General features: G+C 61.6%; 1 protein-coding gene across 2 annotated transcripts in view; it reads right to left on the reverse strand.

The window, feature by feature from the left end:
* Positions 1 to 870: 870 nt before the first annotated feature.
* LOC112968936 (protein CEPU-1) overlaps positions 871 to 24116 on the reverse strand; it is a 160710-nt gene continuing 137464 nt past the window's right edge. The window contains exons 4-8 of one of the 2 annotated variants that reach the window (XM_026071720.1): positions 12278 to 12412; positions 11664 to 11784; positions 10028 to 10179; positions 2682 to 2714; positions 871 to 1034 (exon numbers count right to left, since the gene is read on the reverse strand). In XM_026071720.1, coding sequence (XP_025927505.1) covers positions 934 to 1034; positions 2682 to 2714; positions 10028 to 10179; positions 11664 to 11784; positions 12278 to 12412 — 542 coding nt within the window. In that variant the 3' untranslated portion in view covers positions 871 to 933. The remainder of the gene's footprint in view (positions 1035 to 2681; positions 2715 to 10027; positions 10180 to 11663; positions 11785 to 12277; positions 12413 to 24116) is intronic. The other variant, XM_026071721.1, reaches the window with a different exon arrangement.

Below are 24116 nucleotides of genomic sequence, written 5' to 3' on the forward strand. Positions count from 1 at the left end.
GACCGGGCCCGCCTCCGACGCTCCCGCGCCGCGCCGCTTCGCTCCGTTCCTTCCCCCGGTCTTGTTTTTTTTGCATTTTCGTTTTTTATGAACTAACAGTTCTAGGCTCGTATCAGAAAATATAATTAATAAAATCAAGAATGACTCAGAATCCCTTATTATTCACGATGTCCACGTCTAGTACAGTGAACGCATGGTTAACGACCGCTTCGCTTTCTTCCTTTGCCTTCGCATCCTCGCTGGAACTTTTTAAGATCTATCTATCTATATATATATGCATAGCGGTGTGTATATATATATATATATATATATATATACACACATACGCATACATAAGTGTGTGTGTGTGTGTGTGTATATATACATATATATGTATGTTTGGGAACACAAATGGCGGCACGGTCCACAAAAAGACAGGGAAATATCATCAAAGAACAGAACCCGCGCATCCGAACGGAGAGGTCGCGCGCCGCGGCCGCCACCGTCCTCCGCCGCGGCGGGACCGAGCGGGACGAGCCGGTCGAGCCGCCCGCCCGGCGGAGCGGGGCGAGCGGACGGAGGGCGCGGAAGCCGTTCGCCCGAACGGACCGACCGCTCTTCGGGACCCGCGCGCTCGCCCGTCGCGGAGCCAAAAAAAATGGGGAGGGCGCGAGGGAGGGGGCGAAAACGGGAAAGAAAAAGACTCAGTCACGTTGCATCTTCAGCAGGAAGCCTTGGATTTTGGTTCTCTCCAAATTCCCTTCTCTTCTCATTTTGGTGTGTTTTTTCCTCTTTCCCCCTCCCCCGGATTGCCTGGCCGGATACTCTCTCAATTCTTATGATTTTTTTCTGAAACAGTGAATACTTCTTCTTCTTCTTCTTCTTCTTCTTTCTTCGGGTGCTCGCTCGCTGCCGCTGCGGGTGCCGCCGCTACTGTGCAGGCCGGCGCTCGGGTCAAAACTTGAGGAGCAGGTGGGCGAGCGAGAGGGGCAGCAGCCACGCGCCGCCGGCTCGCCGCCACGCGCCGTTGTTCCCGTCGTGCACTGCGCCGGGGCCTGCGGGAGGGAGCAGAGAGCGCGCCGCGTTAGCCACAAAGCAGCACCCGGGCACCGCCGTCCTCCCCCCCCGCCGCCACCACCCTCAAAGGCGCAGCGTGAGCCCGCCCCGTCCCATCCCGTGGGTGTGGATGACGACTCGGGCGAGCTTTTGCCTGGGAAAATCCAGGCGGGCGGCCGGCCGCCGTGAGCGGCCCGCCGCCGCGCTCTCAAGCGGCCGACCCGCCGGGTCCTATGCCGCCCCTCGGCCTCGTGCGGGGACCTGGTGGCCCAGCGCTCCTCTAGGCGGGCGCCGGGGCTGCCTGAGGGCCATACCGTAGCCGCCCTGGCGCCGGGAGCTATGCAAAAGACCCTACGCATCTACCCACACGTACGCCGCTTTGGGGCCCCGCTCCGCTCCCTGCTGGCGCCCTCTCCGGGCGACTCCCCGACCTAGCCGCTCTGCACAGAGAGGAGAGCCGGGGCCTCCTGCGCTGCCCCTTAGGGCCAATCCACCCCCCGGCCAAGGAAGAGAGCGAGAACAGAACTGCACTCCGAGCGATACGGCCCGCCCTAGGGAGGATGGCACGATGCACGAGGTCAGGAGAGGCACCCGGCTCCTCGGGGCAGGGGCTCCGCCCGAGCACGGCCAGCGAGGAGGGCGGATCGACCGACGCGTTCGAAACCCGGGCGCGGCCCCCCTCGCTCCACAACCCTGTCTGTGCCGTGAGGGCCATCGAGCCTTTAACTGCCGCCTCGGATCAGGCTTACGGCATGCTGACGCAACGATAAAAACTCTTCCCTCCGAGCCCCCGAGCGAGCTGCGCCCGAGGGCGGACGCGGAGACGAGAATGGCTTTGGCTCCGAAGTATCTCCAAATCCCGCCCCGAGTCTAGAGGTCATCCCGACGTCTCACCGCTAAATGCATTAAAACCCCAGCCAGATGCCTACAGATGCCTCTATCAAGATGACACCGGTCCCCACCGGGCCCGACCCATCGATCCCTCCATCGGATCGCACGGCCCGCGCCCGCCGCCTCGGCCGCTAGTAACGCCGCCGAGAGGGCCGCCCGCTGCTCCGCCGCTACCGCGTCCCAGTATACAAGGATGGAGGCCGCACAAAAACCATGCCGGAGGAGGAAGGACCGCCCAGAAGACAGCTACTCAGCAACACGGGGAATGGGACCGCAAAGCCCTCCCGGTTTGCTTCCCAGAGGCAGGGAGCGGAGAGAAGCGGGCATGGAGAAGCACACGCACGACCAGGGCGCACGGAGGCAGGGAGCCCATGGCATGCAGAGGGCGAAGCCTGCAAAGAGGCAGCTACATCATGCTGCCGGAAAGGAGGCCGGGCCGCCGACGCCCGGGCACGAGGGCGGCTAAACCCCATGCAGCTAAGAAAGGCAGTGGCAGCGGCGCACCCGCGCCAAGAACTGCGGCCGAGCTGCGGGGAACCCCGCGGAGCGGTGCGGCGGGGAGCCTGGGGCTACGCGGCGCGGCGGGGCTCGGGGGACGCGGGGAGAGGCTGCGGGACGAGAGATCGCCGTCGCCCCTCGGCGGATCCCTCGGCTCGAGCCGCGGCGAGACGAGGAGGGGTGCCGGGGGGGCGGGAGACGGTGGGGAAAATGGAGCCGGGGGAGCGCTCGCATTGCGGGGGCCACGTATTACTGACCTTTCCAGGGTGTCAGAGCAGTAGTTGTCTCTTCTAAAAATTAAAGAACAAGTCACGGTTAAGGCAAAAGAGCAATGGAAAGCTCCAGCTCAAGACACTTCCGCTCCTCCTTCCCTCCAGGCGTGGCCAGCCGCCGGCCCGGTGCAAGGGACACGCGCGCTAGCGCGGGGACCGGCACCCGCCTGAACGGGGCCTCGCTCTTTGGGGGCCACGTTCTCCCCATCCTCACCTTCGAGGAGGGAGAAGGGGTGCGAGCAGGCCGGCGGCTCGAAACCCACCCGGGACGCCCGCGGAGTCGCCGCCCTGCCCGCGCGAGGGGCCTCGCCGCCCCCCTGAAACACCGCAGAGACCGAGGGCTCTTCTAAAACACACCCAGAAGAGTGATGTGGTTCCAGGGCCCTCGATCCAACTAAAGGGAGGCTCAAATTAGCCACTGAGCTCACAGGAAGCCCTAGAATAAACACTATTGTCTCTGCAAACTCAACACCAAATGACTGGCCGTGAAGACAAACAAAAGAAAGAGGGTAAAACCAGAAAGACTTCTTCTAGAAGAGCCTGAGCAGAAGGCAAGCTCGCTCCGCACGCCCGTGCGGCCGTGTAGACGCATCACCGCCGGCCCGGTCCCGGAGAAGTTCTCATCGCGCTACCGGCACGCAATAAACCCTCGCTGGAAAAGCGGTTCTTTACGGAGGGCTCCCAGGGGGACGAAGCGCATCCCATTTTGGGGCAGAAACAGAGCGCGAGATTTAGGAAAACCTTTGGCGAAGCGGGAACCGGAAGATCGAGGCGTGTCGGCGCACGAAGCCTCGCGCGGCCAGAGGCGAGCTCGAAGCCGACCTGCCGCCGGGCGCCACACGACTCGGATAAAGACCAAAGGATAGGTACATCGTGAGGTCAGCCTGGCTCGATGGCAATTAGGCCCGGTCGCAGGACCCAGATTTCATTCCCCAATGACATGACAAGTCAGAACAATAAAGATAAGGGCATATACACAAAATACTTAGACTCGCATGAGACATTTCACTTCGTATCGCTCAGCATTTCCAATACAACATTAGCTACGCAAAACATCTTTAATGCATTAGAAACAGGATAACTGACAGCTCTCACAAGCCGTCATCTGAGATAAGTCGTCTTTAATTGAGGGGTTTTTCTGCTGGCGCGGAGTCGCAGACGCTACGGCGAGGTCCGACGCGACTGAAGTTTTTAATCCCACGAGCCAAGACAGACCCCATGACATCGAAGGTAAGGACGCGCGCGCTCGCTCGCCCTCGTCCATCCCTACAGCGCGGCTCCACGCTCGGGCGCCCACGGCCAGGGGGCCGGCACCGGCTGCGGCATCCGGGCCTCACGAGCCTCCCGCGGCACGGTCCAGGGGGAGGAAAGGCGAGGACGCGAGCCTGAGGAGCTCGGTAGCTTCACCGAGGCTCGACCGGGCGAGGGGCACGGCACGCCTGCGAAGCCCGGCCTCCGGCCACGCGCGGCCACGCGGAGGGTCTCGCCGCCCGGCATCCGCGAGCCGATGGAGGCGTCCGTCCTCCTGAAAACTGGGGTCGTGTGTGACAACCATTACCTGGGAACCCGGCAGTGAAGAGAGGTGGCAACAGTYTCCAGGCAACCCTAACGACAGCTTAACCGTCAGGTAAAAACACTAACGTTCGTCACTTAAGGAGCCAACTATTTTTTGGGGCTTCAACCAGCAGCGCAAAAATGATCTTTCTGCTAGCGCTAGGTCTACGCCGGGGGCTCTGCCACTTTGGGGCGCAGGGCACGTCTCCGCCAGGCTGCCGAGGAGCCTCGGCGACGCAGCCGGCTTCCGAGGACCAAGAAAGAGATGCTGGACCACGGCACGGAGAGGCCGGGGCTCCGAGGAGCTACACGGCGCTCCTCATCGCCACGCTGGCACTCCGGCGAACCCGATACGTATTCCTCGACCGACCGCGATCCCCGTGGCCGAAGCCTGCCCGGCTGCGCACGGAATGCTGCGCGGATGAGGAACGGTCGCCTCCTTCCAAGCATGCCATAACAAGAGGAGAACAAAAGAAAAGCCCAAACTGCCGAGGCAACAACAATTTACAGCATAAAGCCTTGCAACTTCTCYGGCGCGCGCTGCGCCTACCAACGGCTCAGACCGGAAGCCCTGCAGATAGCCGAGACCCTTAATCGTCAAAGGACGCCGAGCCTGCTTTTGATAGCCACGTCTCTTTGCAGCGGCTCTCGAGCGACAACAGGCCTCTACTACACAGGCCCGTGTTTGCTAATAAATTGGCTAGATGATCGCCGCGAGCTTCGCGGGCATTAATCACTCGACGCTTTTCTCCTCTGCGCCAATGCTATCAAAAGCAAGCTCCGGGCCGCCCGGGAGATAAAAGACGAAGGGAAAAACTCCGCGAGGGACGAGCGAGGCCGAGCGGCCGTGGCCGCGCGCTCCCGCACAGAACGCCACCCGAGGCTCCGCGGATAGTCAGGACAGCTCAGGCGACTGCCCTGGCGGTGCCCCGCGGCACGCTTCCGGCGCGGTCCCCTCCGGCGCGGGGGGGAGCCGAGGGCCTGGCGGTATCGTGAGGACCACTCGCATCAACTTCTTTCTCGGCATCCGCCTCGCGGATAACCAAAGAGGCTACAAACACACGCGCCACTTGGGCAAAGAGCTGCGCGTCCTTTGAGAAGGAGCCGTACGTGCGGAATATCGGCCTCAGCGAGAACCCGGGCCCCGATCTCCTCTTAAAGACGCTCTGGGCACGGCTGCGACAGTGACGTTCATCAGAACATCGGAAGTAACAAAGACAGAAGGCGTCCAAAGCAAAACGCTGACCAACACCTAACAGTGCTCCATTCGCTGACCTCGTCCTCGATGCGCTCGCCGCTCCTGCCCCTCGCTGCGACACATCGCGGCTATCTAGGGTATCTTGCTAAGCCCTTCTGCTTATACAAAGCCTGCCCGGCCTCCACGCCCGTCTCGTCCATCCAGCTGCCCCGTGCTTCTCGATCGCTTTTTCTGCCGGGAACTCTCCCGTCTGAACGCCCCCCTGCCCAAGACCTCGCCGAGACCATCCCGGGAAAGTCAATGACACGGATAGTTCCAGCTCTCCGGCACTTCCCTGCCGCTATCCCGTCATCTATCGCTCCCCGACCACCCTTGACCTCCCTCCGTCTACTCCTCTGGACCGCCCGCTCCCGACCTTATCGGATGGGCCCGAGGCACGCGGTTGACCCTTCTCCGTGCAACACCCCTCCGACCCCGTCACGAGGTAGTCGCCTCGTCCGCCGACACCCCTCGGCTCCCCTCCGCGGGGAGCCGTGCGGGCGCTTCCTTAGCGGAACAGGCACGAATCGTTAGAGCTGGGTGGCAGAACAGAGGGAGGCGTGAGGACGAGATGCGTGGGGAAGCCGTGCGGGAGGGGGGGACACAAAAAAAAGGAAGGGAGAAGAAAAACAGGGGATGAAGGGACTGAGTTCAGGAACATCTCCACGTACAGGAATGAGGCACCCTTGTCTGTCCCTCGCCCTTGCTGGGGTAGGGGGCGTGCGAGCCGGCCGCCACGGTTTCTTGGCGAGCCCTCGGCCGGACGGGCTACCACGGAGTCAGCCTCACGTTTGGCAGCTGCGGCCGCGTCCGGAACTGACGCCAGCACGGGGGCCCTCCGTGTCCTTTCTCGGGGGTCTAGCGGCCCAGCTCAGAAGAGCCCTTGCCCCGCTAACGGAAGCCCCTCGGCACCTTTCGCACGCCCTCTCCTCTCGCCTGCCCCGACCGGTCTTCCTCGCGGCTTTCCGCCCCGGGGAAGGCTGTCAGTGACCCACCCCGACGAAGCAGGGACGGTGCGAAGCCTTTGGTCAAGAACTGTCATTTGGCTGTCGGGGCAAAGCCAAGGGCATCCCGTTCCTGCACGGCCAGCTATTTCCCTCTCGCCCAGAAAGAGCGGACCCGGGAGCGGCCGTAAGCCCAGCGGCACCTGGGTCCTACCACCCCCTGACAGACAGGTATGGAGCAGGGGCAGATACGGGGTCTGCCAAAAGCGATCCCGAGCTCAACACTTTCAGGGTGAAGACTCCGCTTGGGATTTACATCCGAGCAGAAAAGACGTCAAGCGCGTTCTCCAGGAAGGCTGGATTTTGCCCCGCCGTGGCACGAACTCTACGCTGATGCTAACAAGCGTGTCGAGCTCAAGCCATGCGCTTTACGGAGAGGAGGCCCGGGTGACTACGCGCGGCCAGCTACCCCCGGGCTCTCTGGCGGCCCTCCGGGAAAAGGCACCGTTCTCCATGCAGAGTCCGGGGCAGGGAGCGGGCGATGTCAGCCCGGGCGGGCGGCGGGCAGCGGGAGGTTAGAGGCAGGGTAGGGGACAGCGGATGGCACAYACAGTGAGAGCGATACTGACCTTGGAACAAGGTTGAGCTTGTGGGCTCACTGATTTCTAAAACCAGGTGAGGAAAGAATGCAAGAGAAAAATGACAACATTACGTCTTTTTTAAGACTTCACAAGACACCGTCACGCACACAGGAGGCAGCACGGGAGGCGRGGGCGTGGGATCGCCAGCAGGATGGCGGTGGGGTGCAAATACGTCAGACGCCTTCGGGGCGAACAACACGAACCACGAGGAAATACGGATGCGGTGCTGGGGATTGGGGACGGGGGCAGTTCAAGACCACATTACGCTGCCCTTGCAAAAAGCACACAAATGCCCGAGAAGCACCGACCGAGCCCCCTCGGGCCGGGCACCGTACAAACTCACACCGAACGCCATCCCTTGCGCTGGAAAAGCTTCCCACGTACATACGCAAAGACAGAAGGAGGAAGCGAGACGGGCAGTCGCTTCTCCAGAGATACGCAGGAGACCCGCGGCACAGCGAGAGGAGACGCGAGATCTCCGGAGACCGGCTYGGCGCCTCTCCGGCGGGACCGCGCCGCTCGCTTTGACGTTCCCTCGTCCCCGCGCGGCATCTCCTCATCTACCCTAACGCCACAGTGAAAAAACCCGCTAATGTGCTCCTCGCTCGTTCAAACGAGCCGCCCGCCCATTGCGGGGCGTGGGGCGTCTGGCCGAGCCACGTGTTCTCGTTGGGACCTTCGGACGTGGCGCGAGGCACAGATTTGTCCTATTTCACCATACTTGCTTTTTTAAAGCGTTGCAGGAGCCTCGTACGCGCTCCTAYGAGTCGGCCGAGCCCGCGCGTTCGGGCCGATCGGGGCCCCGCTGCGCCGCAAGCCCGGCTCTCCTCCCGAAAGGGCTGCCTTCTGTAGGCGCTCACGGCTTATTGAAATAGCACATGCACGCTCGGAAAGCGTCGGCGATAGCGAGAGAGTTTAAGGCTCTAGGAAGTTGGCRCTTTTCATCAAATGCTCTTAGCTATGATTAATTCCAACCTCCGCGCCACTCCACGGTTCGTTTAACGCAGCCTGMTATTAATGTCACCCACGGTCATCGCTCGTGACGGGGGGCGACCGCCGAGTCGCCGCTTTCCCCGGGGCCTCCCTCTCCAGGGCGCGAGCGCCACGCGAGGCGGCAGAGGCAAAACCGCCGGGCTTTGGCCACGCTGCTCCCCTCCGACCGCTTCGCCGCAAGTCCCCGACGGGGTGAAAAAGGAGGGGTCCCGGCGGGTGGGTCGCAAGGAAGACGACGACGTCTTGGTCAAAGTCAGGGGGCGGCAGGACAGCTTCTCTGAGACAATTCGGTACCAATGTAAGCGGATCTGGCGCCCCCCGACCCGGGGATGAAGCGGCCCCGTGGCGGCGGCCGGCGACGAGATCTGCCGCCTGCCTGCCTGCCTGCCTGCCTGCCCGCCTGCCGTCGCACGCGGAGGCTTGACAAATGTGTCGAGCAATTACAGCCCTTCCCGGCTGTGAGCGGTGTCAGATGGATGCATCATTCTAATCACAGCTCTGGCACGCAGAGAAAATAGCTCCCAGATAAGGGTACGAAGCCTCTCCCSCTTCGCACCCTCGGCACCTTCCCACGTCCCTCTGGCAAAGTCATTAAAAATATATATATTTTGCAGGAGCGGAAAAGACAACCTGGAAGCTGACAGAGCCACGGGGATCGTTTATTCTCTGGCGTGAGCGCGGCAGATGGCGTGTCAGGGAAGTCGTCAAAGGAAGGATGAGTCTGCTCTTCCAAAGGCACGTTTCTGGCCATCATCTCCCACCCCCCGCCCCGCGCCGCTCTCGGAGAGCTCGGGASGGAGCCTCGGCTCGCGTCCGGACGAGAGCGTTCGAGCCGCGGTCTCGGCTCTGAGGTCCGCTCGGATCCGGACGGGACGGGAGCTCCCTCGCGGGCCCTGCCTCTCGTTCGGGGCGGGCCACCTCCCTTCCCCTCCCCGGGCTTCGACACAAATTCAGGTCTGCTCCCCTAAAAGCAGGTTTCTGACCGAGTCTGAGACGGGAAACAAACTCRGTCAAACCGACTGAGTTTTGAACTCGGTCCTAGACAACCCCTACGATAGCTTCCCCCTACATCCAGGGTGCCGCCTGCAGTCCGTCCCCAGTCGCCTGGAAGKTCAAACACCTCCGTGAGGAGGCCTTACGAGAGCCTCGCGACGCAGCAGAAGCGGCCGGGGCTCGGTCTGGCGACCGCGGCTTCCCGCGGGCTCGCTCCGCAGATGCCGCCGAGCTACCTCGCCTCGACGAGTCGAGAGCGCCGGCGGGGAGCCGTCTCTCTTTCTCCCACGAAAACAGGAGGACCGTTTCCACCACCCTCCCTGCTAGGTACTTATCGGACCGAGACGAAAGAAACCTGATGCCAGACCCAAGTTCTTCATTTGTGACAGACCCAGAAACCAAGTCACGGTGCTCAACACCTTCCACAAGTACAGCTTTTGGGGGCTGCCAGCTGCTCTGAGGAACAGGCTCCATGCCCGACAGATATTTTAGGGTAGCATGGACAAAAAGGGATCTCAAAGCGAGGAGACGGGTCTGCTGGGAGCGGCCAGATCCCACCGCCCAGCAAGGCGGAGAAGACGTTCAACGGAGCAGGCTAGGAGGTCCTTACGGCTAGCAGGTACTTCCAGGGCAAGGATGTGGGAAACCCCAGGGATAAATGAAGTCGACGGACGCGGCGGAAGAAAACCGAGTCTGGCCGCGAGGGGCTCCCCGTCATCGCCGTCCCGTGACGCCCGGCTAGCCTGGCCCGTTCCCGATGCCACGGCGCGCGCAATGACCCCCCGGGTTTGCCACGCGCTCCGACCCACGCGCCGGGCCAGAAACGATCGGTAGAAAAAACACATCTCCCACACTCCAAAACACGGCTTTCTGCTGCGGGTCTCTCAGACATCTACGGCCTCACCGTTAGACCTGTCCCCTCCCCGGCCCCCCTCGCGGCGCTCGGCGCCTCCCCGCGGCCCCGCTCACCATAGAGGATCATGCTGGCATTGGTGTTTCCTAGCTGGTTGGAGGCTACGCAGGTGTAGTTGCCGTAGTCCTGCTCGGAGACGTTGAAGAAAGTCAGCCTGGAGAAGAAGGCTTCGTTTTCCACTTTCAAGCCTTTCTGTCCTGCGGCCAGCCTGGCGGGAAGGGAGAAGGGGAGAAGATGACGGGGACGGCTTCGGAGGGAAAGCGCCGCGACACGCGGGCACCCGCTTGCCTCTCCCCCCCCCCTCGGCGATCGCCCGTTTCCCGGTGGCGCCCGCTCCCGCCCGAGAGCGGGGACGCGGGGCTAGGGACGCACGCAAAGGAGAGAGGAGCAGACCAGGGCAAGAAGAGGGAAAAGCTATCGGGAGAGGTGCGGAGGATGCACACTGCTCTTCAGGGTCTCGCCTGTTTACTCAGTGCTTTAACATTCCTGAACTCATCTCCCGCTCTACTCTTTCGACTGCTGCATCTCTTTGACTAGCTAATTCCTCCCAGGAGGTGCCAGATCTCCATTATCGCCCCGGCCCCCGCGTCGGGCTCCGACTGACGAGCCGGTCGGTCCGAGCGCGTTCCTGTTGCCGCTTYGAAGGCCCTCGTGATCTGACCTACTTCTTAGAAAAGCCTTTCATCTGCCAGGGAAACATCTGCCAATTTGTATATTAAGCCTGCTTCTTTCTTCCCAAAATATGCTAAGCAAGCAACCACAACCACCGCYGGAGCTTATGTACAGCTAGGGCAAAAAGACGTCTCCTTATTCCCGGACACTGACGTGGCCCATCTTGCGGCACTGGGAAGCGCCGRGGCCCCTCGGCGAGCGGGGCCGCTTCCCCTGCATTTCCCAGGGAAAACTGGTGCAAAAAGAGGGTTAGAAAGGTTTGCCCGGGGTCAAAGAGAGAAGTTCGCTCCGGAGAGGGGAATCCAACAGGGGCTTCGCTGGTGCCCCCCTCGCTCCCTAACCACGGCGCTATCGCTAAAGCGGTCTGGAAAGGGGAGCCGCCGTGGTAGGACATAAAAGGGCTGCTGCCATCCTTAGGGCAGGTGGTCTCTGCGCTGTAACCAGCTCCTGTCTCCCTGCGGGCACCACACTTCCTCCGCCCTTCCCGCACTGCCTCACGGGCGGCCGGGTGCACGGCGGGGGCACGGCGGGGCGCCGTGGGCTGTGCGCCTTCGAGCGGGTGCAATCTGCGCTCGGCGCGCAGGCGGAGGCCAGCTCGGAGACACCGTCTGAAAGAGCAGCCTGGAACCGTCCCGCCCYGAAAAGTGCCCCTCACCTATTCTTGGCTGCGCAGACTGTGCTGAGTTAAATACAAAGGCCCGGCCTGCTTTTAATAGCTACTGGGCAGCGGCAGCTCCCGCCCGGAGCGGCGGATCCTAACCGCCCGCGGAGATGCACAGAGTAGCCCCCAACGATCAAAACCTGCTCGTGTCGGAGGGGATCTGCTTCTGCATCCCAATCCGGTTTGCGCTGCGGAGCTGCGAGCTCCAAGCTTTATCCGTGATTAAACCAGCTATCGAAGCCCACCGGCAGCATCGCCGCCGCCCTCCAGCTCACGCGTGCCCGCGCCCATTTAGSCGACGCCGCCACGTACGACCAGGGGGCTGGGTGGCGAGGTGTCCCCCCACGCCGGGCACTTACCGCTTGTCGTCTTTGTACCACTGGAACTCGGCGGAGGGGACGGCGGAGGCCTCGCACTGCAGGATGCCCTTCTGCCCCACCGGCACCCCGGTGCTCTTCGCGTCCGAGATGTACGGCGGGTCTGCGGGGAGACGGGAGCCCGCGGTGAGCGCCTCGCCTCCCCTAGCTGCCTTCGCCCCTCGGGCTCCCCGAGGGGCTTACGGGTGCTTTTCCCTCCGTCCCTGAGCAGGAGCCGTGCTGCTCTCTTCCTCTCTTTTCTCTATCGCTTTTTTTTCTTAGGGAAAAAATTCCTATCTACCGCTCACTTCTTTCCTCTCCCCAGAGGATATCAGCCCAGCGTTGCRCTGCGGGCTGAAAAGCCAGGTTGACGCGAGCGGAGGAGGAGGTGTAAAGCAGTGGAGCTCMAAAAAGGGGGGAAAAAAGGGGGCAAAACACCACCTGCTTAGAAAACTGCCGCCGCCAGCCTCGGCTCTGGGGCCCGAGGCCGGGCTTTGCCCGCCTTCGTCCCTGCCCTCTGCCCAGGCTCCGTCCCTGCGGCTCGGTGGGGACGAGCCGGCCCCGGCCCGCGCCCCTTCCCACGTGGCCGCGCAGGACTCGGCCCCGGGGTTACTCACAGTTGACGGTGACTTTGACTCGCTGGACGACAGGGGCTGCCACGTCGTTGGAAGCGCTGCACTCGTACTCGCCCGACTGCTCCCGCGTGATGCCCGTGATCTCCAGGTACTCGTCCTCGCTGACGAAGCCCACGGCTGCAGGGGGGAGAGAGCGAGCGGCCGGTGAGCTACCTCGCCCGCCCGCAGCCCTCCGCTCCCCTGCCGCCCTCCGCCACGGACTACGCAGAGCGGGTTTGCCGGGCCCCTCGGCCGCCCTCGAGCGGCCACTGGGCTGCCGGCTGGGAACATTCCCCTCTCAGTCATTGCCTAGGCGCTCTCCGACTCCCTCTCGGGATGCYCAGATCCTGAAGAGCCCGAGCTCTCCAAGGCACTGGGCACACGACACATCATATAAAACTCTTTACATTGGCTCAGCAGCAGGCCAGCAGCCACTGCGAGCCTCCGCCGCGCGCCTCTGCGCAGAGACCGCCTCGCTTTCTTGCACCGGTTTAGTTTCCAAGTGCGGTGCCCTGCTCCGCAGGCAGACCTCGGCGCGGAAGAACCCACACCAGCAATTTCCCTCTCGCGAGGGCCTTCTGCCAGCCGCCTCTCGCCAGCTGCGTAGCAGCGCGATGGCTCCGGTGCAAAGCAACTTTCCTTTCCGAAGGCTCTCGACACGTTTTGCAAGCTACGCTCCCCAATTCAACCGGCGCGGAAACGCCACCCTGTCCCATAGCGAGTGCAGCGGCTCTCCAGAGCCAGCAATCCGCGCCATAGGCGAGGAGGGAGCAAAAAGCCAGGGCAACTTTACACGGAGGAAAGCCGGGGCAGGGCCACCGCATCGCCCCTCGCCAGCTTTCGCGCCCGGGGCTGAGTCCGTTGGCGCCGAACCCCTCCGGCCGCCCGGAGCGCCCGTTCCCTAAAGCTAAGGTCCCCAGCGCCCACGGGACAGGCAGGCTTCTCCTTCCTCCAACTGTTCACCCTACATTAATTTGTGGCCACTTTATTCCTGCGCATCCACCTCTTTTCCAACTGTATTTCTCCATAGTTTACTGAAGCTCAGGTAGCATCAACCCATGGCCTTTCCTGCCATCCGGTTCCTGATGGACCCCGTTGCCCACGAGAGCGCGATTCGCTTTGAAGCGCTCCCGTAGAAGCACACCTCTCCCGGCCGGCGAGGCGCAGGCGTCGGGCCGGCGGAGGCGATCGGTCGACCGAGCGCTCTGCGTTACGACGACGAGCGCGGAGTTAAAGAAGGAAGGGCAGCAATTAGGGCGCCGCGGCTGAACTTCCCGGAGCGCGCCGCCTCGGCCCTCTCCCAAAGCAAAGAGGCTCCTTGCCCTTGAGAGAACGGAACGAGCCGCTTTTAAATAGCCCCCAAACAGGGAGGCAGGCGACTTTTCTCTTCCTTTCTTTCACATCTCTCCATCGCCGTTATCAGATCTCCTGCAGCYGAGATGCTATAATTACTGTGCAAAGCATCTCCGAGACCAGTGTCACACTTAATATTCCTATAAATTTTAAACGGTAGTCCTTGGTACATATGTGTGGCAATTGGTGTCATATTTTAATTAGGCTTGCCCTACACCATCTGAAATTAATAATAGCTCGAATTACCAGTGTAATTTATAAATTAACATTGCTGCAGCATTAGGAAATAAATTAGCTCTGGACAGCTGTTTCTGGGATTGAGTGCCAACGGCAGGGAGACCGATCGCAGGTCCCGGGTCCCCGGGGGACACGGTGCGCTCGGCCAGTGGAGCCGGGCGGCCGAGAGGCCGCGCGGTCCCACGCTCTTCCTCGCGTTCGGCCCGGGCGCCGTGGCTCAGAGGAACGCCTCGCCTGGACAGCGACCGTATCTAGCGCAACCCGACGGGCTGCGGCTCGACGTGCTCGACCGGTCGACCTTACRCCTCCGGCTCCTAACGGATGCATGCAAAACACACACATGGGATGCACCTGTAAGGACGCGGGGACTGTCTGCGTCCCCCCGGCACGTGCTCTGAAAACATCTCTCCCCTGACACATCGAGAGTGAACACAGTCACACGCCACTGCTTGTGAAGGCGGCTGCCTCGATGGCACGCATTAAGTAGAGGTTTGCACACCGGCCCCCGAGCCTGCACGCCTGCATTTGGTGCAACGCACGCCGTACGGCTAAACACGGCGAGCTCTTCCAGCACGCATCCCGGGTATCTGTTTAGTTCCTCACGCTGAAATCGTGTTTGCTGTTGCTGTCAGCTTAAACGAGCACAAATATGCTCGACCGTAATGAAGTCGCACCTTCGCTGTGCTCTGGTACGGACCGCACGGCAGCGGCCTCGGCGCACAGGYGCCCCGGGACCGTGCACATCCTCTGCCCTTACCCCAGGGCCCGGCTGGCACGGACAGCAGGGCCGAGCCCTGCAGAGCGAAACGCTGCGACGAGCCGCTCCTCCGCCTCCGAGCGGCAGAGCCCTGCCGGCTCCGGCCCCCGGCCCTGCGGCACTGCGGCAACGTGCGCCCAGAAGCGAGGGCAAGCTGGACGCGGAGCAGCTGGCGGTCGCCCACGCCTCCCCGTCCTGGCCCTGCCACAGTGCTCACTGCTACCCACACTCACAGACCCATCGTTTCATCAACTTTTAGGTTCCCTCCGTGTCCGGCAGAGAAACTGAGGGATGGCCAGCGCCTCGGGCGCTAATTGCATCGGCCGGCCGCCCTCCTGAGGGTCCCGCTCTCTCCCGCGACCCTCGTGAGACCGGCCGGTCTGTCTCACGCCCCTGCTCAGTGCCAAGAACCGGATGCCTCAAATCTGCACCTTTTTCTCAAAGGCGTCCCTCGGCTCGCTCACGCACCCGCCCTCCCTTTTCCACACGCTCCACACTCGAGGCGAAGCCCCCTTTTGCTGGCTGTCCCGCAAATCCACGCACGCGCCTGCCCTTGTCCCGCACCGACCCTACCCGGGAAGGCGGCCCTGCCACGGGTTCCGCTCCGGCCCCAGCCCCGGCCCCGGCCCGTCCGCTTTGGGCAGGGGCGAAGCGAGTCGCCTTATGTAACCTGCGGCGCAGTGATAAATTGCTAACAGCCGCACGACTCCTCGGCCCGGGGCTGAAATTCCCACCGGAATGGCTCACGGTGAAAACCGCTGAGCTCATCAGTACATAGCACGACTGAAGGGCAAGATATGAAGGCGTTACCCCAAAATCAATATCCTTTGGAGACACAAAAATTGCAGTTTTAGATTCCACGGGTCCTGCAGCAGTGTGTGGTGCAAAAAAAAGGAGAGAGAGGAAAAAAAAACACACAAAAAAACCACCTTTTATGGCTGACCTAGAATTGGCTTCTCAGGAGCACAGCGCTGCCTGCTGATAAAATAAGGACACAGCCAGTGGCCTTCAGACGCTCCGTGCGCAAACCTGGCGCCGGTTTATGCAAAGGCGCAGATAATACCCTGTTTCCTCATTAACCAAAGGCCTTTCCCCGAGCGCGTGGAAGCCGTCGAGCGAGCCGGCCCCTCGCCGCCTCGCACGCTGCAAGAATCAGCTCTCGCTGTAGCCAAAGCGGAGCGCTGCTTTGTGGTTGGACCTGGCAGCAGAGCAGCCTGCGCAGGTCTCATTAGCCCGCAGAAGACTTGGCTAAAGCAATGGCGGGGGTCAGCTTTCCCCCCGCAGAGGCTAGGGAAGTCGAGAGAGAAAGGTGCCCGCTCCCCCTTTCGCGGCACCCGCAGAGCGCGCAAGTCGGACGTAACTGCATGAACATCAGCCAGCACGGAGGGAAAGCACGGAGAGCTCAGGGTCGCGGGGCCTGACACGCTTCACGTCGGCACTCGCGGGACTTTGGCTTCATCCAGCTGACTCCAGCACTCAGAGCCAGGCTGGCGAGCCCACACCGTACCGAAATGCAGCGCTCGGCTTGGGAGCTAGCGCCTGCTTCGCGAGCGCTTTCGGGTACTATTAATGACCTGACCGTGACGACGACCCGCGCCGGACCCAGCCTCGGCAGGGCCGGGCGCTGCAGTAAAGAGCTAAGGGCAAGGAAGGGTCCCTGCCCTTGGAGGGCACCGCTTCGCGCTAGCGAGACGAGTACCGGGCTGACAGCAAGCTTGGAGGATATTTCCCCCCCCCCCGCCCAACTCTGCCTGCTTTCTTTATGCATTTTTATACATCCATCTCTATAGGCAAGCCTAAATTTATACATACACGCAAACACATCGGTTTTTATGAGCCCTCTAAATACCGCCTTTCCATTCCCTCCCGCGCACAACGCCGCCGCGGATTCGCACCCTCGGCTGCCGTCAGCCGGTGCGCGGCCAGACAAAAAGATCGAGACACCTGCTAAACTTGAATTCCTCGTTGCCTTTGAGCGGGCACGGCACCTGCCTGCTGGAGGGCTTAATGAACAGGAGGATACTCTCGACTGTGCGGGTTTTGTGTCGAGAGCTTGTTCTGATGGGAAAGTAGCAGTAAATAAAGAGCAAAGCCATGCAGCTTGTTATACGCTCCTCCAGCTGAGAACACGGAAAGCGAACGGGCTAAAAAATAGACTCGGGAAGCAAGGGAACAACGATCCTGTTCCAAGCCACCTGCCACGTCCCCCCGTGCCCTCCTGTAAAATGGGCTTCGCACAAAAAACGGGGCCGTAAAGACGCTTCGGTCCAGCCTCTGCCGCTGGCCCACGACGGCGCCTGTGCCTGCTGAACGGGACAAGGCGCAGATCGCGAGTAATTGCCAAACGGCTCCGCTCTGCGGCCGCTGCGTTTTTGCCTGTTTATGATGGGGACTCTTGTTGATATTTGGACAAATCTCATTCGTTAGCACCCGCCAGGAATGGAAAAACAAATAGACGRGACCTGGGGAGTGGGGCCAGGGCGAGGCAAACGCAACCAGGGTGTGGGGCGCCTGCTCTGCGCAAGGCAACGGGGTGCTCACGTCACCGCGGGTGCTGCAGTCCCCGGGGCCGTCGGAGGGACATTGACCCTACCGGCCCTGCTCCGCTCCGCCTGCCCGCACCAGCTTCGGGAACTTTTACCGCACGTCTCTGTTTAGCACAATTAGGAACTGAAATATTACAGGTATTAATGGGCAAACCCTCTCATCTCCTCAGCAGCTACAAAACTGCACAGCTAGCACCCATTATTATTAATAATAATAATATAATACAGGCCAGAACTGCAACGGCCACGGACCAGCCTCTCTCAAAAGCTGCATCCGCGCTCGTCGGCCAGGGACCATGAACGCACCCAGCGCATGCAAGCCTCCTTGCTCCAAGGAGGAGCGCAGGGCRGGAGCACACCGCCCGCCACCCTGGGGCGCTTCGCTGAGCACGTGCCACCGGCTCCCTCCCCAGCTCCGTCCCACACGGCCCCCAGCAGCGCTGGCTCGGGCATCACGAACGCTTTTCATCCATGTGGCCAACGACACGTGCACGCTGCCCCACCAAACGCTGCAGGGCCAGGAGACGGCGACGCTGCCTGGCGCCACCTCAACCCCAGAGCCCGGGAAGGGGAGACGGTGAAGCAGAGCTCGGATCCACCTCCTCGGCAGAAGGAGCGGCAAGGAGGAGCCCAGGCGAGGCCCACTGACTGCCCAGGTCTTGCTCTATCAGAGCTGCATCTCCTGGCAAAGCAGGGTGCGGGGAAGGGGAACCTGACACACAGAGGATGGGGGCAGAAACGCACCCTGGGGTTGCAAAAGCGCCACGAGAGAGCTGATGTGCAACCAGAGGTCTGTGTTGTTAGCAGAGCCTGGGAGCTCAGCAGAGTTCGGCATGGCATCCGAGAGCCCCCGTCTGTGCCGGAGACGGGCCGGAGCCGCGGCAGGGAGGAGCCCGAGACAGCGAGGTACAAATAACCGAGCGACGTCTCTCTCGCGGCGTGGCAGAGATAAGCCGCCGCAGGTACATTAGCGAGATTGCCATCTACAAGGCAGTGGTCGGTGCCTGGCATCGCGAGGCCCCCGGCTGACGGGAGCTCATCCGTCAGAGCGGACGGGGACGGGACGGCGCGAGCGCCGATGGCAGCGGGAGGGGCGGCCGGAGCAGGACCAGCATGGGGGAAGGCACCAGACCCCAAAGAGAGCAGAGCCGCGCTGGGGTCCTGCACAGAGAAGATGGGATAAGGCATGGAGAGCACAGTGGGGGGACCTCATGCATCTGCTTTCCTCCTTCCTTGCCTTTCTCTTTCCCTCGCTTCCCCTCTTTTCCCCAGCGCAACTGGCCTCCCCTCTGCCTTCTCCTACCCGTTTTGTTTCCATTGAGCCTCTGACAAGATAATAACTCACAAGAAAGCGAACACATGCTCCCAAATTAATTACGTGCCGTCATCCCGCGGCTTGATGTCGCGGCCATGTTCAGGTCTCCGGGAGACGTCGTTTAAAGTTTCCCTGGCCGAGCACGGCCGCGATCCCATTAAGAAAGCTTCACGGCGATCAGCGAGGCAGGTCCCCGCGCTACCCGCGCTCTGCCGCGGCGGCCCCACGTGCTCGCCAGCAGCCAGCTGCTGCCGCGGGCCGCCCGGCCGCGTCTCCGCAGGGCGCCCGCCCGAGTGCGGCGTGCCACGGAGCGCGCGCTCCGGGCCAGGACACCTGCTGTTACTACTGCTGTGCATCGGGCCAGCACAAAACGCTCCACGGTGGGATCTTCCCCCCCACCGGAGCTCAGCRAAAATCCACCGGGCATCCAGGTTTCCGCTCCTAATCCCGAGTTACCGTCCCGCCACGCTTCCGCCCGCTACGCTGCGCCGTTGCGTTTGCCAGGAGAAAACTGGGCTAGCTGGGGATCCGCTTGAGAATGAGAATATTTTATGGAGATAATTTTATTAAAATGTTTACAACAATACAGATATTGACATCTAGCTTCAATCAATAGCACAATTTATTGTCCTTCAAGGTGAACATTAAGCCAAGCTGCCCATTAGTCAATATTTACCTCTAAGGTCTATAAATCTTTATACTGGCTACAGCCAATGTTGACAGCAGCTGATTCCAGATAAGTAAAAGTAAGAGCGTGAAACATTGCTCCTTTTGGAGGTGAAATAGTAACTAGTTAATTACAGTCCCTACAGCGATTCGGAGCTATCAATTTATGGCTACTTCTGGCAATAAAAATTAACATTGCACGGACTCCTGGCTCGAAGCGACGGGCTAAAACCAAGAGCCATACATTTCAAATGTCACACCCCTGCACGACTGATGGCCTTCTTATAACTGTTTATAGTAAATAAATAAAATACACAAAGGTGATAAGAGCAAATCTGCAGCGCAGGAGACCCGATTCACCTCTCCTTGGCAGCAGCGGGCGGAAAAGCGCTGCTCTCGCGATTCAGTAGTGAGGAGCAGTCTTTTCGGTCCCGGGTTTCCAGGGAAGGACGCGGAGGCTCTAAGGGAACTTCCCAAACCCAAGCGCCCCGAGAAGGCGCGATGTGGCCCCGTGGCGGCGGGTGGAAGATGGTGGGGAGGCAGAAGCTAAAGCTTCCTCCAGCCGTGTCCCTGCCCAGGGCGGGAGAGGGCACCTGCCCTTGGGCTCTGCTACCGTCACCTCTTATTACTCAGTATTACTCACTCCTCGCTATTCAACGATTGCATAAGGAATGAAGCTCACGACTTTGCAGGTGTTTCCGATTTTTTTCCCCCTCTCTCTTTTTGATCAGCCAAATGAAATAAAACGCATCGGCGCCACCTCCGCGTCCCCCCGCTCCCCGACTCACCAGTACTGGTTTAACGCTGCCGCGAGGCAGCATCTGCGCACTGGGGGAGAACGGTCTGGGGCAATCAACCTGCTGGAAAGCGTCCAAAGAAATCATGCAAAAAATGATTTCTTAGGATTACCCTAGCGACCCGGGCACACATGGCACGCTCCTTTTGTTAAATAAAGGCTATTACATTCTCACGCCACGGGCTCCAGCCTTTCCCCACCTGCRAAGCCCTTAGAAGAGCGACCCCCGCGGAAAGCGCCCCTCCAGCCCCAGCCCACGGCGGCTATCAACCTGCTCTTCTTCGTCTCTTGCATCCCACTGGAAGTCCCCAAACCTGCAAACAGTGCACCGGGGACCACGGCACGCCTACACGGAGCCAGGTCGCCCGCTTTTTCAAGCTTCCTGACTCCGATGAAAGGAACCTCTCATCTTACGTGTGCTCGCGCTAATTAGCATGTTTCCGCGGGGCGGCTTGACGAGGAGCCCCAGGGGAGAGCGCTCCCGCGGCTCGGCTCTCGCGCAGCCCTCGCCGGCGGCTGCCGCTGCCGCGATGCTCCTTGCACCTCTCCGCCTTCCTGCAGCCGCCACGCGCACCGGGAGGGCAAACGCTGGGTTTCCGCTGTGCGCCGTAAGAGCAAAAGAGGGCCGAGGCGTGCGGGGAAGCAAAATCCCTGCCGAAAGCCAACCTGTCACGAGCGACGGCACCGAGCCCACGCCGTTTCTCCGAGAACTACGCAGTTTATGGATCTTGAGAGCTGAGGTCCCCTCCCGGTCCCCGCTCTGTTATAAACAGAGAAATGTTTCCCGCAGGCGGCTAGCACCGAGTCCGACAGATTTACCGCTCAGGCACTTCTCGCCAGGCAGCGCCGGGCCGTAACTCAGGAAGCRCAGCGCGCCCCCACGGCAGCGGGCCAGATTTAGAGCTGCCGGCACGGTTACCCCAGTCCCGCGACGCGCGGAGCAGTATTTCCCAGCTCTCCCGCCCGTTTCTGGCCCCTGGAGGCATCGCAGGGCCGGGCGTGCGAGGGCACGAAGACGAGCACTGCAGCAATGCCGGCAGCCGATGTTTTCACTTTCCCCGGATTCCTGCGTGCGGTCGCTACCATTTGGGGCGCCGTGCTTGCCGGCCTGGGAACAACATTGCCTTTGGCTGGGCTCTCCCCTCGTGTGCAAACGTGCCACTGCTCCTGCGCGTTGTTAAATTGGATGCGGCAGCGCTTTCTGAGCCAATTTAGCTCCTTGTCCCCACGCTGTTGCTTTCGGGGCTGGATGGGAGAGAGGCGGGTGGCGCCCAACGCGGCAGGGAGGCTCGCGGCAGCCAGCTCCTTCTCCCTCGCTCCCATGAATACCCCCTCCCGCTGCGGGCGCAGGAACGGATCCTCGCCTCGGGAAACGCGAGGCATCGCGGCATCGGCACCCTCGCTTCTGTCCTCCTTTGAATTGTTTCATTGCCGAACTGGGAGCTGATGGTGCCTCGCGTTTCTTCCCGCGACACGGCGGAGGAGCCCCGAGTGCGACTTCGGGCTGGCGCAAGCAGAGGCAGAGGCCTCCGAAGGCCCTGTGGCCACAGCGCAAACAACTAGCACAACTCAAATAACGACTAAGTCGCGGTGTGCAACACGTCTCGCTAGCCCCCAAGACAGGCACCACGTCCTCCTGTTCCTCGGGACTCTCACGATGCCATTGCATCACCTACGAAGCTGCTTGCGGTTGGCCTAAGCGCAAGGAGCTATACTCAGCGCCCTGCCACGGAGGGTGCCGGTGAGGTACACAGAGCCCGGAGCAGGTTTCCTCCAGTACGGCCACTTCTCTGCATACGCCGCTGCAATCCGAGCTCCGAGTGTGCTGACTCGAGCCGCGGCCGTGCTCCCCACGGCCCCAACCTGGTGTGCAAAGCCCACCGCGCGGTGCGGCAGTGCTTGCCCGGCACGCTTGCCCGGCCCGTTCCGTGGCACGCGGCCGAGTCAGTAAAGCCGCCCGTTGTAACACCGTTGTGAGGAGYTTTTAACTTAAAAGTCCTTGAAAGTTTCCCACTGCGACTAGTCAAACAAGATCTCTTTCACTCTCCCTCTCTTCTCCGCTAACAATATTTATACTCATTTCTCTTATTGAAATCTATCTGCCGCCTGTGCTATTACGGCGCCTGAATGGCAGCTCCTACTCTCCGGGCGCCGGCGGCCCAGCTATTCTGCAGACAAAGAGGTACGAGCAGCCTGCCTGCTCTTGCGCTTCCCGGCCCCGGTCCCCGCGCCCGCCGTCCTCACCAGGCGCGGCAGAGAGGCCACTACGGAAACGACGGGGCGGCCGCGGGCGCTCCCCGGCACCGTGTCTTGCCCGCGCAGCACTGCTCTGGGCCACTGGCCTCTCTCGCTGCCCCGCACACCCGCCCTCTGGCCCCGGGAGCCGGGCGAGCATCGCCAGCGCGATGCAGCAGCCGGTGCACCTGCCATCCTGGCAAGGAGGCCTTGGGAAGGGCTGCATCGCGTGGGTGGAAACACGGCTCACGCCGCATGGCAAAACGCCGGCGAGGCAGCAGAGAACGGGCAAAACTCAGCACGCGTTCAGGCCGGGGTCAGGACCACTCTGCTGCCACCCCAGCGCGAGTCCTTGGAGTGTCTCATTGAGGCCAGCGGCTACATACGATCCCCATTTCACAGCAAAGCCAACCGAGGCCTGGGGAGGGAGGGGAATCACTTGGGGACACTTCTTTTATGGCCCTGCAAACCCCAAATTGCGCTTAAAACACTGCTTGTTTCCGTCAGGCTGCTCACGCACGCACGGCTCGCTGCTGCTGGGGTGTTTGCGAGCCACAGACAACGTCTTTGTTATTAGGAATAAAAACGAGAGCATCAAACCCTTTGTTCGCAAGAAGAAATTCCTTGGGAAATAAAAGGATTATGGAAATTAATATTTAAAGACACAAAACAAAACAACTTGGGGACCAACCACCTTTGAAGGAATCTCTAACTCGGAAGGCAAGTGCATCGAATGAAGAAYGCTCCCTTTCATTCCAGCGTGTGTCAGAGCCCGGAGACCTCAGAGGCACCACCGGGAGCGTGTGCCATGCCGTGCCCTGCTCGCAGCCGCCCAGGGAGCGTGCTGGCCCCCGCGGCCGGCCGCAGGAGGCTGCAYGCAGCGCGCGACGCGGCCGAGGGCCACCAGGCGTCCCGAGCCTCTGCCGCTCGCTGGCCGCTGCCGCCTCTCAYGCTGCTTCGGCGCAGGATCAAACCGCAGCCGTACGGTAACTCTGCAAACCGCGATCCGCACCGCAGAGGGTGGCCCACCGCTGCTTAGCGAACYGGCAGCGCCCGTCCCCGGCGGATGGGTCCCGCTAGCAGCGCTGCAGTGTCCTGCATGTTAGAGGGGAGCCCGGGCAAAAAACCTTTGCTCCCGGGCACGATGCTCAGAGGGCTGCGAAGCGCCCCAGCCCCTGGGACGCCGCTCCTGGGCGAGCCGCCTGACGCCGTGTGCCCGCGTCTTACAGCCGCGCTTCCCAGCAGGTATCCRCCTAACGCAGGGCCTTTGCAAACCTGGACGTTCGCTGCGCAGGGGAGAAACCCAGCACAGCCGGAGGAGGGGGAAGCTAGCCTGCACCCCTTTGCCATGGCTGCAAAAAGCGGGGGTGTCTCGCGGAAACAGCCCTCCAGCGCAGCGGCCGCTGGCCCGCCGGGGGAGGCTGAAGGAGCTGAGCGCCACCGGAGCCGTGCTGGGTAGGGCAGGACCTGCGACGCCGAAGGGCCCCGAAGGCAAAGCCCTGGGAGCCACGTGGCTCCCACGACATTCGCCTCCCTCCTCACTGCTGCTGCTACGGCCAAACCCAAGCAAAAGGGTCAGTCTGGACGGCGCGTGCCACACTTGGAGCAAATTAGCACCGGTTGCACTTCACAAAGCACTTAAGTGATGTCAGCTCCCTAGTAAAGATGGCTTTAGTGCTCATTAGAGGGCCGCTTCCCTTAATGATATCCACATATTATTATAAGCACGGAGCCAGCCAACTTCCTCATCTGTCCACAGCCTGCCGGCCCGGAGCACACCGGCCCGACCGCGGCCAGCAGCGACACGCCGGCCCGGGAGAACAGCTCCGCAGCAGAAGGCTGCGGCCGGGACCTGGGTGTTCCCCATGGAGCTGCTGCCRGTGCCGGTCCTTGGAGGTGCACGCGCAAACAGCACGATGGAAAGCAGGAAAGGCTCC

The sequence above is a fragment of the Apteryx rowi genome, unplaced genomic scaffold, assembly GCF_003343035.1.
Source record: "Apteryx rowi isolate R43461 unplaced genomic scaffold, aptRow1 scaffold_33, whole genome shotgun sequence".
Taxonomy (NCBI): Eukaryota; Metazoa; Chordata; class Aves; order Apterygiformes; family Apterygidae; genus Apteryx; species Apteryx rowi.